Consider the following 12,854-nt stretch of genomic DNA (forward strand, 5'->3'; position numbering starts at 1 on the left):
ATTAATTACTCTAATTGTACCTCTCTCCTCCCCAGAGTTTTAATACTCATGGTTACTAGCAAACCATTAGGACAGCCCAACAAAATGCTTGGGTGTGTAACCTGTGATGGACTACCATCCCACCCAGGGAAAGTAATAATTTGTTCCAGAAAATATCCATGCCTCTCCTATTTATATTTAACAATTACTCCATGAATGTGGATTGGATATAAGACAGCAGATAGCCAATGAGGTATGTAACACCGAGTTGGCTATAACCATCCTATATCTGACAAGTGCGGTTAGAATAATAATGGTTTTGTTAAAAATGCTCTCAAAGTATAGAAAACTAATTAGAAATAAAATAAAAATAAATATGCTTAAGAAATTATGTGTACACTTACTATACTTGTAGAGCATGGTATAATGGCTCATGTACCATGATGGCTAAGCCAATGAAAACTCCAATTGCATTATTAAGTGATCCAGTTTTTTAATAAATAATTTATTTGTTCTTGTATTATTACAGGGTGTTCAGCCAAGGAAGGAAAATTAGAAGTCTCCACAAGTAAAATCATGGAAGGTAACTTCTTAACCAATAAATTTGATAATTTACAAGTACATATATATCCTATTTTCTGCTTTTCAACAAATTATTTTCAGGTTGCAGTTAAGTTAAAAATAGACTATACATACATGTCTTAGACACGTACAAACAGCAGGGCATTAAAGAATTTCTCAAAGCTGTTTTTGCATTATTATTTCTAGCCAACAAAATCATTTTGACTCTATAGAAAACAGAACATAATTTTGCTATATATCAGTGACAATAATTTTCCTGTATGACCTTTTCTATATTTCAACCCATGAAACCCTTGTGATTTTCTATGCCAGCCCAGAAAAGACACCTTTTTCGGTTAGAGCTTCTCCATTGCCATATCTAGTCATTATAAGCAGATGTACCACTCAAGGAGATAGCAGAGTTTTATATGTAGTGTGTTTTCACGTGACATAATACCAGCCATATTGGGATCCCAAAATAATGAAACAGTGGCCATGCTGGAGTTGGAAACCAATCCTGTGGGAGTTGAACTCTTTTCTTATGTAAAAACTGTCTTTTGCACCATTAATTTTGCATGGGTGCTGGCCATGTGATAGGGTCAGTCTCCAACCGTGGGTGTTTTGGTGTGCCCGCGATAAGGTGGAGAGGATCGCGGGTGTGCCAAAACATCCATGGTTGAAGACTGAGCCTATCCATGTGAGTGAAAATGCTCTATTTGTTTCTGATCTATTGAACATTATTATTTCTTTACATGCAGGAGTTTTTCTTCATGTACTGGCAGACACATTAGGAAGTGTAGGAGTAATAATATCTGCAATACTTATACACCAATTTGGTAAGGTTTCTTTTAATGACTTAGACCTTAGCATTAAGATGTGTGCAATACAATTACTACCTATGTATTGTTTGTTATGTGTACAGTGGAAATTATGCCAATTTCTCAAATCCTCGATTTTTCAAACCTCTCAGTAACTACAATCCCGGCCAAAAGTAGTTGGGACACTTGAGCTGTATCACATATCCCCCTTCCCCCCTAATCAATGTTGGAAAATATCGCGTTTTCTCCAACAAAAAAGGGAAAAATCACCTGATTGTCAACATTGAAAGTGGGGGGAGGGGAGAACTTGCTTCGTGTCCCAAGTCTTTTGTCTGGGATTGTCTGAAAGAAGAATTTAAAGAATGTCACACCACTTGCTCTAACAAAGCTTGGAGAAGAGGGGAGTTGTAACGTCTCGCGGGTACAGCTAACGAGCGCTACTAAAAAGAAACAACATAAAATGACAAGTTTTACCTGGTCGGGCACTAAGAAACGTAAAGTCATCTTTCTAAATGACCTTCTACGGTAGGCGATTGGTAAGTCCGTGGCATGACCTTCTGTTGCCTCTTGAGGGGCAAACGGCCCACTTGCTTGCCCGTGAAATGCAACGTTGCACAAGATGTTGTGTTTAAAAAGGATGTTTCTATTTCCTGCACTGAAAGATACGACCTTGTCTACGTCTTTACAGGGGTGGTTGATTGGCGCGAAACAGAAATGATGCAAATTCGGTTGAAACAGTAGGTGCCGGGCAAGTGGATATTTTCGCCTTGTCCTCGCCGTTTCGCGGAGTTAATCTGTGGACAGCAATAAAGCGTTGCTGCTACCTAAACGCGGTTAAATTATGCATGTCTTTCTTCGTTTTCCCCTCTAATACCGGAACGCGTATAAAGCGAGGTGTGTTTTCGGCTTCACAGGGGCCACCGGGTTAACCGCCGCGATTAACCCTTACGGTTAACCATTCTGGTAACACTTTTTGGTTCCAAACTGCTACGTGTCATTCAAATTATACCTTTTTCCGCTTTATAGGAATTACGAAAACCATTTAACATTGTCTGGGATCAAGAACTAGCAACAGAGAGCTTTCTGAGAAGGTTTATATGGTTAATCGTTCAATTGAAATAAAAAGGGTAGTTACGTAGTTAACTTATTGTCTGCGGCAAACGGTTAACCGTATTTCAAGTGTCAAACTCGACTATTTTGCCACCAAATTGCTTCCATCCTGCATTTCAAATAATATGAAGTGAGAAATTTTTGAACCTTCTGCCAATTGGGAAGAACAGGGAAGGCTAGGTTGCAAAACGCTGACTTTCAAATGGTTAACCGTTGTGGTTAACCGTTGTGGTTATTCGTGCGCGTTCATAAAACACATGGAACCCGGAAGCTGTCGTGTCGCGTGTAATGGTGATATATATGATTACTCTACACCGATAAGCATTTCATTGGGTTTAAGCCAATTTATTTAACACTATTCCGTTAAACAACACAAAGATCTGCTACTTTGCGAATTGATAATCCTGGAAAATGTCTTAAGTAATAGACACGAGCTCTAACCTTCCCTTAAATGCCATTTTGCTTGAAGCAAGTCCCAAATTTCGTTCTGCTACAGGCGGTTACGGGTTATATTCCATGAATATCTGCACCGAACCTTAATCTAGATTAACGTAAAAAAGTTCCGTCCAATTTCCAGAAACAAAGTGTACGTCATTAAGCCGAAATTAAATTCTAAAATATCGTGACGCCATGACGATCGCTGGCGTTACCTTTATTGGAAAATTCCTCGCATATCTCTTTCAGACAATCCCGGCCAAAAGTAGTTGGGACACTTGAGCTGTATCACGTATACCCCTTCCCCCCTAATCAATGTTGGAAAATATCACGTTTTCTCCAACAAAAAAGGGAAAAATCACCTGATTATCAACATTGAAAGTGGGGGGAGGGGAGAACTTGCTTCGTGTCCCAAGTCTTTTGTCTGGGATTGTAGAACCCTTCAGTCGAGCACTGAATTTTACCCCTGATTTCTCAAACTACCTGATTTTTCTCACCAACTTTGTTTGAAAAATCTGGATACGGCTGTGATTTGAAGAAGGGGAAAATTAAGTACCAAGTGTGATTTGTTTTGTTTTGTTTTGTTTTGTTTTGTCAACAGGCTGGATGTTAGCTGATCCTGTCTGTTCAATATTTATTTCTATTCTTATTTTCTTCAGGTGAGATGCTTATACTATAACTAGTAAGAGTGGTTCCCTGTGCAAGGGTTACCAAGGAATATTGTGTTTACGAATTACGTCTTTCTTTTTGTCATTCTCTCTTCCTCCCAGTGAAATAGCCTGATTGTAAATGAGTTAAACTTCAAATCCAGTAATCTCCTACACAGCCGTTAATGGTCTCGTTGTGCAACATTCCTCCCCCAGCATTGCGTGACAATCAAAATAATGGCTGTGTAAGGGACTACAGATCCAGCAGTAGCTTATTCTTTCTTCTAATAAACACTCCACATTGACTGACATTTTTTAAATTAGCATTTGTATTCTAATAAGTGCCCTCTTCCAATAAGCTCCCCTATGGAGAAAGTGACATTAAAGTCAATAGAATAGACTGATTGAACAAATGAATTATGAAGTTTGCTTTCTCTTGTCTGAACCTAATATTGAACGTTATGACCATCACAGCCCTAATGGTTACACTGTTACACTATTCTTGAGTTAAAAAGCCTGTTGTTTTCATTTAGTATTACATCACACTCAGATGTACATGTTCGAAAAGAAAGGAGCACCCTATCCCTGACAAGCGCCCCTTCTCCAATAAACGCCCTTCCCTTAAGTTACTAAAAATAAATTAGCACCTCTGGTGCTAAGTGGAATGATTGCAGTAGTCAGTTGATAGCCTGATGTATAAAATATGGTATGCTGTATGTTTTGTTTTCTAATATGTATATCTTTTTTATTGGAGAAGAAAAACCTGACATGATGTTAGTTTGTCAAGTATTTGATTGCCTAGGTCTTGGTTTGATAACTTATCTTGTGGTTTTCTTGTGTGTTGGCAGTGTAATCCCACTTTTGAAAGATTCTGTTGGAACACTAATGCAGAGAATTCCAGTTGGCTTGGAAAAGAATGTGCATATTGCTTATCAAAGGGTAAGTTCATCTGTTCACATGAACCTTTTCAGCTTCGTTTTTAAGGGAAGACTACATAAAGAATGGCAAATTGTAAATCTGACACCCTGAAATGATGACACCGGTATTTTTTTTTTCTACAAGTCCAAGATGTGTTGCCATTTTGAAATGTGAGATTGCAATCTATACATGTAGTGGAACCCTGCCTTACAGCCACCCCATTCATTCAGCCACCTCATTATTATTATAACAGCCACTTTATTCTGGCCCAAACAAAAGCTCAGTCCGTCATTTTGGTATTTAAAGAACCCCAGCCTTAAGTAAGACGTCACTTTTAATACAGGCAGATTTTTGTGGCCCAGTGGTGACTAGATTAACAGGGTTCTACTGTAGTCACTAATTTTCTCTCTGGGCAGTTACCAAAAGAAATTCCTGTGCAGAAAAAGTGGAGAAGAAAAAATATAGTCTTGAAACCCACAAAATAAAAAGTTGTTGCCCACAGTTAAGATGAAAAAAATATTCCTCACTCTCTCTCCCTCACCTTCCAAATGATATAGTGCAGCTTCTCTTAGTTTTTTTTTATGTTTTAGTTGATTCCCATTTAGGACAACTAGAATGTTAAAGTAACTAGGGCTGAATAGTGATTTTCTTTTATTTTATACCACAGGTGAATCAAATGGATGATGTGTTTAGCATTCAGGATCCTCATTTCTGGGCACTCAGCAGGTTTGTATATCTTATTAGATATTTTTAGTGTGCTTGTGCTATCGCTGTATATTTTTATGGAGTTTGAAGTATTTTGGTAAGCCCATGTTTTAGTACACACCTTGTAGGTCTAGCAGCATTCTGTCATGAATGCTGTTCTCTTATTGGCTACGCTGGTCACTATCTATTCTGTTTTGGATAATGAGTACCTTGGCAGTGGCATCCGCTTCTTTAAGCTTTTGAAGTGTCTGTGAAGAGGATCAAGATAAAGTTTTGAATGACTAGTAGATTTATACACGAGTATGCAATAGAAATCTTGGACTCATAATCTAATTGCTAAGTAAACCAACACTTCTTTGACTAACATATCCACCCCCCCCCCCCTCCCTGTCATATTTTATCCTCTGTTGTTCTTAGTAACGTATGGATTGGAACGCTGCGTCTGTTGGTTGCACCAACCGCTGACACACATAAGATTCTCAGCCAGACTCATCACATCTTTATGGAGGTAAGAAGACACATTATGATCGTTACATGTAGCACGGAGCACGAATATCAATGAGAATGGGTTTCCTCACATTTCCAAACACGTCGAATCGAAAATCGTCAAAAAAAATTCCTCTGCACGTGGTATTATCAACTCTCTTCTCTGTGTTCGGAATGGTGATGAGACGCTGTACCTTGTGTTTGATATGTAACTAAAACATACTTGTAATTTCCTCTTTTAATTTTCACTTGTATTCTTTCCACAGATTGGAGTGAAACAGCTGTATGTTCAGATTGAACATTCTTACTGAAGACACCCCAGGACACACCAGCCGTTCAAGATTACAGGAGAAAATTTCCAGTCGGTCCTTTAGCAAAGTCTGGACTTAAGAGATGAGCGGAAAAAAATCAGAGCCCATAAGTCGTTTTAAACTTAGTTATCGAACATCGAACTTGGTTATTTTTATAACAGATTTTAAAGCTTGTGTAAAGTGGACATTAACCGAGTCGTGAAGCGGTGGAGTTCACTATACCGAGCTTGTTGTTTCTGTTAATTTTAAGTTCGTCGTTTACATCTGTCTCATTGTGACCAGATCTCAGCCACTCATCCTTGTTTATTTTATCAATTTGAAGGTTTCCTTGATCTGTAAACCGAGTATCGTGTGATCTGAGGTTTGATAATAAGTTTTCACAACGATCTGAGGTGTGGAGATGCGGAAGCAACATATTTGGCTCTGAACTAAACAATAGTTTGGTATCGTAAACAACTATGTATTGTTAAAGCCCAAAGTAGACCAGAGCATGGGTACTTTCTGAGTGTTCATGTGAACATTTTTATACTATTTTTTCGACATCGTTCACCTAACTTTCCAATCTCCAAAGCTGTTTCAACTGTAGGTACTATCACTAATGGAGGCCTTATGTCCGACTCTCATTTTGAACTGTCTCGTAGAATTTCATTCGCGAAAATATGAATGATTCCTTGTCAACTGAGCGTGACTTTCAGCCATCTTCTTTGGTTGCTTGCGCGGAAGTAAGCGACCAGACAAACCGGATAAATACAGGTAATTGTCAGCCAAGTGGGCGAATTTCTGAAACAGTTAAGAAAATTTATATTTTGTCGAAAAGCCATAATTTAAGAGAGAAGATGAAATATGTTCTATATTCCAAGCAAGAGAACCAAAGCGGGGAGGGGAGGGAGGGAGTAGGCTTGGATGAGAAAGGCTTTGGCATTCAAACAAAGAAGAATATTGAGTTGAATAAAAGTTTAACTCGAGTTACTTTGTAAATAGAATAAATAATGTATTATTTTCTTTCATTTTCCTGTAATAAGTACAATACGCTGTGGCTCAATCAAGTCAGTCTGGAGTCGCTATTGTGGCAACAGCTGGGACAAGAATTTCGATCCCAGGCTCTCTCGCCTTTCCTGGGATCGAGGTTGCTGGGGTAATAAAAACTGTTACAAACGTCAGATCTCTATTTTTATTTTTTTGATACTCGCTCTCTAAAGTGTCATTTCCTTTTATGTGAGGAGAGATTTCCTATGAAAAGACTGTTTTTTCTCATTAGAGTGAATATTTAACAACTAGGAGACGTGCAGATAAGTTACGAGATGGGGTACATCCAATATAATTCAGCGCAGCATAACATATTTTTATATTACAGATCTGAAAGTACGCTTGTTCTGATTAGCTAAAACACACGTTGCCATCCAACTAGCATTAAGCCTAGGAAAAATCGAGGCTTAACATAACGTTTGTTTTCAGAAATTGTAAGTGCAGAAGTAATCCTTAATTTTACAAAAAAACGTTCGAAATGGCAAAGTTAGTATAACAAAGAAGTCATAGGAAATCTTCGGGCAAACTGTGGCATCTTCGGAGGTCCTCGGAAAACGTTCGGAATAATTATGAGCTCAGCGAGCAAACGTTATAAATGTGGTAGACCGTTTTCTAATTTTCTCGCGCAAAGAAATCTCTTATGAACAGCAACTTCTTTCCATAATCAATAAACAACAACCAACAGTTGGCGCGGAAATGTATGCATGAATATTTGCCCACGGACATTTCTTTACCAAGAAGCGAACAGTTTCCTGAATGTGCCGGTCGAGATAGGCAACGGTAGATAACAACCTTGAGTAAATGTTGAAAAAAAAAGATTATAAAGGAAAACGCTTGGCAGCTGTAACCGCTTCGCTTGTATTTCGCGCTCTCTATATTTCTCTCCTGTTCACAAATACAAGGCTGTTTGTAGCGGTGTAATACAAGGTTTTTAACCGTCCTCTATGCGACACAAAGAACCCAAAAGATACATGACGAAGTGCCAATACTTAATTGTGTCTCCTTGTTGAATATTAATATACTCAAAAGCTAGTTTTTCATATAAATCGAATACGAATAATTCTTTATACATAGTATATATAGTATATTAAGCATTTTTATTTATGAGTATGAAACAATACTAAGGAATGTTATGAGTTTGATAGCTCTTAAAATATTTAGAACTGTGAATTAAAACTTGTTATTTACAGAATGTTTCCGCAACGGCTATATTTTTGTTTCCAAACAATGGGAAAATTTTGTATAGGAAATAACATTTCTCAAAAGAGAGAATTTTCATTGTATGGGAAACCAGCATTAGCCACTTCAGAAACGACAAGAAGCCTGGAACGAGTCTCCTCTCGCAGTCCCTTGTGGGACTTTACTACTGGCCCCAAGGAAAACTGAGTTTTGTTTTCCTGAAATCACGTGCGAGATCACGTTCGAATCAAAAGTTAAAGTTGTTGTTCCTCTAGGGCGGTGGTGAATTTTGACACATGACACCTGACAAAATCTCCTCCAATCGGAAAACGTATCTGAGTTGGGAGGTAAAGCAATACGACTTCTCATCTTTTGTTTTGTCTTCAGTAACGATCCCATAAGCAACTGCAAGATGAGACTCGCCTCAGGTCTTTTCTCGTTTCTAAAGTGGCGAATGGCCGTCGTGGTGTCATATGTTGACGCTCTATTGGATGTAGAATTCTGGTGTGCTCGAGGGGGACTGTGGCTGTGCAGCGGATATGTTGGGCTCCCTGTTACGCCTCCTCTTTCTGCTTGGAATAAGTTCTTCAAAATTGGAACCGGAGTGTGTAGACTGACCATCAAGACTCACATAGGCGTGATCGCTGCCATTGTGAGGCACAAGCGCTCTGGAATCTTTTAGTATTTGTTTCATCTCTTCGTAATGTTTATTCTGCTCTTCCATAATGCTTCGAATCTCCATTTTCACTTCCTGTCGGAGTTCCTCTATTCTCTTCTCTTGTTTTGCGATCAGGACTTCTGTTCTTCTCTGCCATTCCTTCTCTTTAGCCAGCTCTTTTAAAATTTGCTTGTGTTTCGAATCGTCTTTGTCGTTAAGCGTCTGAGCGGCCTTACCTCTGGTTTCATCTCCCAGACTTTTATTAGTATGTCTAAACTCAAGTTCGCCATAAAGGCGCTCTTTCAGATCCCGCCCCAGACTCTTAACAAATTGCGCTCGGTCTTGGGCTTTCTTAACTCGGTCCAGCGCCTCGCGGATGGTTTCTTGCGACTGTCTCAAGCTCTCTTCGTACTGAATTTCTGCCACTTTCCTTATCAGAATATCCGTACTCTCGCGTAATTTTTGCGGAAGCGTCTCTTGTAAATCCGACGCTCCCCAAGTCAAACGATTCTCTGAAGGAGAACTTCTGCCTAAGGTGGGGAGGTGTAAGTTTGCATTGTCTCTGTCAGTTCGAGGAGTGTCGTAATCTGGATTTGCATCGCGCGCCATTTGTACCACGTCATGGAGCCTAGATCCAGACGGATCAGCCTCTCTTCCAAGTTGAACTCGCTGCGCCGCCATTTTGAATCTATTGACGGGGCTTGCATCGTCGTCACGTGACAGCTGATCATGTGACAGCTGTAAATTATGCACAATCTGTTGTTGTGATGACAGCGTTTTAGCAGCTTTCCGCCATTGCAATTTTGCGGTGTGATCTTCTGACGCAACATCCTCTTGATCGTCAATCTTGCTCGCTCTTTCAACTGTAAAAATGTAATACATAAGAAAACCTAGCTTTTTTACCACAGAACCTAGCCAGAAACCTCGCTGTCATGCATTACGTCGTCAGCATGCACAGCAAAATATATTATTGCTGTATGTTCTTGAAGAAAAAAAGTGGTGCATCAAGTTCGTTGGTTCAGGTTATAATTACAGGTAGTTAATTTCGTTGTTAATCAACCCACTTAGAAATAATAGAGCGGTTTTCAATTGGGTGTCGTAAAACCAAAACCAAAGTAATCCTCCTGCAGATCAATCACAAAAGACACAGAGAATTCAATAAACCAATCCAAACTCGTATTAAATACACGTAGCTGACGAGAAGCGCGGGAAAACGTGCGCGAGCGAGTTGCGATTGGTTTTGGTTTTACTTCTGATTGGATGAAAAAGTGGCGCGAGTATTTTGAGCCAATCGTGTAGCGTCGTAGTGCAAAACCAATTACTTTTCGACACTCAAGTAAAAACTGCTCTAAGACCGTATATCAGTCATAATTATTATGGCTCGAGGTTGTTCTATCTCGCCAAGAAAACTAACAAATAATTATGATTAATTTTCTCCTTTCACGCGAAAAACAGCGCAGGTTTCTCAAATTAGCTCTGAACTGCTTTTCTTTTCCTGACGTAAAACGAGTTTAATTGTCTTAATAATTTGCATTTCGACTTCGCTAACAAATTTACTTTATCAACTCTAGGCTTTCGTGAACTTTTAAGTCTGCTAAATCACCTTTAATTTCTCAAGCTCACTTTTATCTCATCTTTCATCTCTTTGTAACAAATCTATGCAAAGATTGAGAGCCAAGATTGCTTACATGAAACTGATATCAAATATTCCTGATAATTTTGCAAACCAGGCAGACAGGAGAACGTCTATATAGTGATTGTAAATGTTTACATCTTTCCTCGGGCAAACCATGTCTCGTTAGCGCTCTCTTCACCCAAAATCAACTGTCCGCAGCTGCTATAACGTTCAGAGAGAAATTTTCTAACACTTGCTGTAAAAGTAACCGATATCGTTATCCGCTGTGATACTGATTCCAACTTCAGGCTAATAATATAAAAAAATAGTGCTGACTTACATATTAGGGTCATATTAGCATTTCCATCAATTAATCAGTATCGAAAAGAAAAACTTGCAAATTTAATGCCCCAATACTCGAATTCACTTCGTTTCTCTACAGGCTTGCAAGTTTTTCCTACAGACAGCCTTCCAAAAGATGTCGTAGACACAATTGAATTGTCCGAGCGACTTTGTTTTTCATTTTGAATCGGACACAAACAGCTAATGCGTGAGCTTGGCTAGCGCTAATAATAACTGAGTCCTTTTGTTTAAATCTCTCATACTCATGCTTGAAACAATTACTCTGAGCACGGAAACTTAAAAACAATGAATTCTGCAATGCCGCAACGCCCTGGACTGATAGCTATCAACCGATGTTTCGTTGTGGTTAAAAAGTGACATGAAATGACGATGTTTGCACAATAATAGCTCAAAAGTTACATTTGCTCCTAGCTACGATGATAAAAAAGAATTAACCATAGCTCAATACACCAATGCTTGGCTGATAAGCTGTATCAACATTTTGTTTGTACTAACCGACACTTGTTACGTGTGCTTAGGATCTGTGATTTCTGTATGGTATAGCTGAGCTGTTCAACTACCCCGCATTCTTACATTTTCTGTACGGCTTTCTTTCACTCTACCTCATGTACCTGCTAACAGAGTGTATTTTCGCTTCTCTAAGGGAGTCCAATTCTTTTCATATGCTATCCACTGTCGTTGTAGATGACTGGAACATCCCGTGCACACAGCAACTCGACCAGCAGAGAACAAACTTGCTTTGACGCCAGTTTTCTGTTGTTCCAGTATTGGAAAGAACGGACCATGTTTTCTTGGCTGGTAATACAATCGCCTCACTGGTCCGGGGCTCGGTTCGTCGCAAGCTGCGCAGAGGAGAGGTCGAGCTGACATATTCTCCATTTCAAGCCATTAAATTGAAATTGGACGAACGAGTAGTAAAACAATTAAACGCCGAAAAATTAACGGAACAGTCCGCCTAATGTCAACCACGGCTCGAACGAAGAACTACAAGTCATTCCGTTCCCACAACAACGATCCAAACAGCAACTTACTGAATACAGACCTGCCGCGGTTTGTTATCAATAATTGATGACATTGCGCCGTGACTTGAAAAAAGCTAACCCATTTCAGCAGCTGAAAAGACTCTTCACTCAGTCGCCATAACAACGCCTGCTCAAAAATCGACAGTTTTCTTGTCAGTTAGTGAAAGAAACAAACGAAGCCACCTGCTTCAATATCGCGTTGAATCCACCACAGAAAAATTATTATAATTGTTTTAATTTATGCTAGTTTGAAAAAGTGCTAAATTAAAAATCGACAGTTTTCTCGTCAGCTGGTGAAAGAGACAAACGAAGCCACCTGCTTCAATAATATATCGCGATAAATATTCACCACAGATAAATTATTGTAAGTATTTTAATTTATGCCAGTTTCAAAAAGTGCTAAATTAAAACTTGACAGTTTTCTTGTCAGCTAGTGAAAAAAAACAAAAAACAAACGAAGACATCTTCAATATTGGGATAAAATTCACCTGGGATAAATTATTATCATTATTTTAATTTATGTAAGTTTTAAAACGTGCTAAATTACAAAGCGATCAAAACTTAACTGGAGAACTATTTGGTGACACGATAGCGGAAAGCGGTAGATATAAATGTGCGGTTCTTTTTTTTCAAAAATTTGGGAAAATTAATTTGTGTAGGTGTTATCTCTTGAGAGTATAAGTAAATAACAACGGTCAAAACTGACGGACATCATCGAGACGTGCGTCCTCGGCCAAACAGAATTCATAGATCGACAACGATATGTCTGAAATATGCAGGAAATATATCCTGGAGTCAAAACTGAACAAGAAAAATATTTCCTTTAAACACTCCACGGCGAAGGTTTAATTGCGAACATGTGGTGTAATTCTTATTGGATCCGCACGCGACTTCCTGTTTCGATTTTCAATTAAGGGTTTTTTAAAATTAACGTCAATTGCTTAAGAGGAAAAACCTAAATGACATGGTTTTTCTTCAATTTTGAATTTTATTCATGCTTCTCTTGCTAACTGCAACATAA

General features: G+C 38.8%; 2 protein-coding genes across 3 annotated transcripts in view; one reads left to right on the top strand and one right to left on the bottom strand.

The window, feature by feature from the left end:
* LOC145468953 (zinc transporter 7-like) overlaps positions 1-6,682 on the top strand; it is a 10,583-nt gene extending 3,901 nt beyond the window's left edge. For both annotated transcript variants that reach the window (XM_081452671.1, XM_081452670.1), the window contains 7 exons: positions 509-562; positions 1,299-1,376; positions 3,505-3,562; positions 4,399-4,489; positions 5,136-5,194; positions 5,591-5,681; positions 5,926-6,682. In XM_081452671.1, coding sequence (XP_081308797.1) covers positions 509-562; positions 1,299-1,376; positions 3,505-3,562; positions 4,399-4,489; positions 5,136-5,194; positions 5,591-5,681; positions 5,926-5,970 — 476 coding nt within the window. In that variant the 3' untranslated portion in view covers positions 5,971-6,682. The remainder of the gene's footprint in view (positions 1-508; positions 563-1,298; positions 1,377-3,504; positions 3,563-4,398; positions 4,490-5,135; positions 5,195-5,590; positions 5,682-5,925) is intronic.
* Positions 6,683-8,659: 1,977 nt separating this feature from the next.
* On the bottom strand, positions 8,660-12,036 carry LOC145468952 (uncharacterized). Its single transcript, XM_081452669.1, has 2 exons — positions 11,423-12,036; positions 8,660-9,696 (listed from the first exon to the last, which is right to left on the bottom strand). Exons 1-2 carry the CDS (start codon positions 11,688-11,690, stop codon positions 8,660-8,662), a joined length of 1,305 nt encoding a protein of 434 aa, XP_081308795.1. The 5' UTR covers positions 11,691-12,036.
* Between the last annotated feature and the right edge of the window lie 818 nt (positions 12,037-12,854).

The sequence above is a fragment of the Orbicella franksi genome, chromosome 14 (genome assembly GCF_964199315.1).
Source record: "Orbicella franksi chromosome 14, jaOrbFran1.1, whole genome shotgun sequence".
Taxonomy (NCBI): domain Eukaryota; kingdom Metazoa; phylum Cnidaria; class Anthozoa; order Scleractinia; family Merulinidae; genus Orbicella; species Orbicella franksi.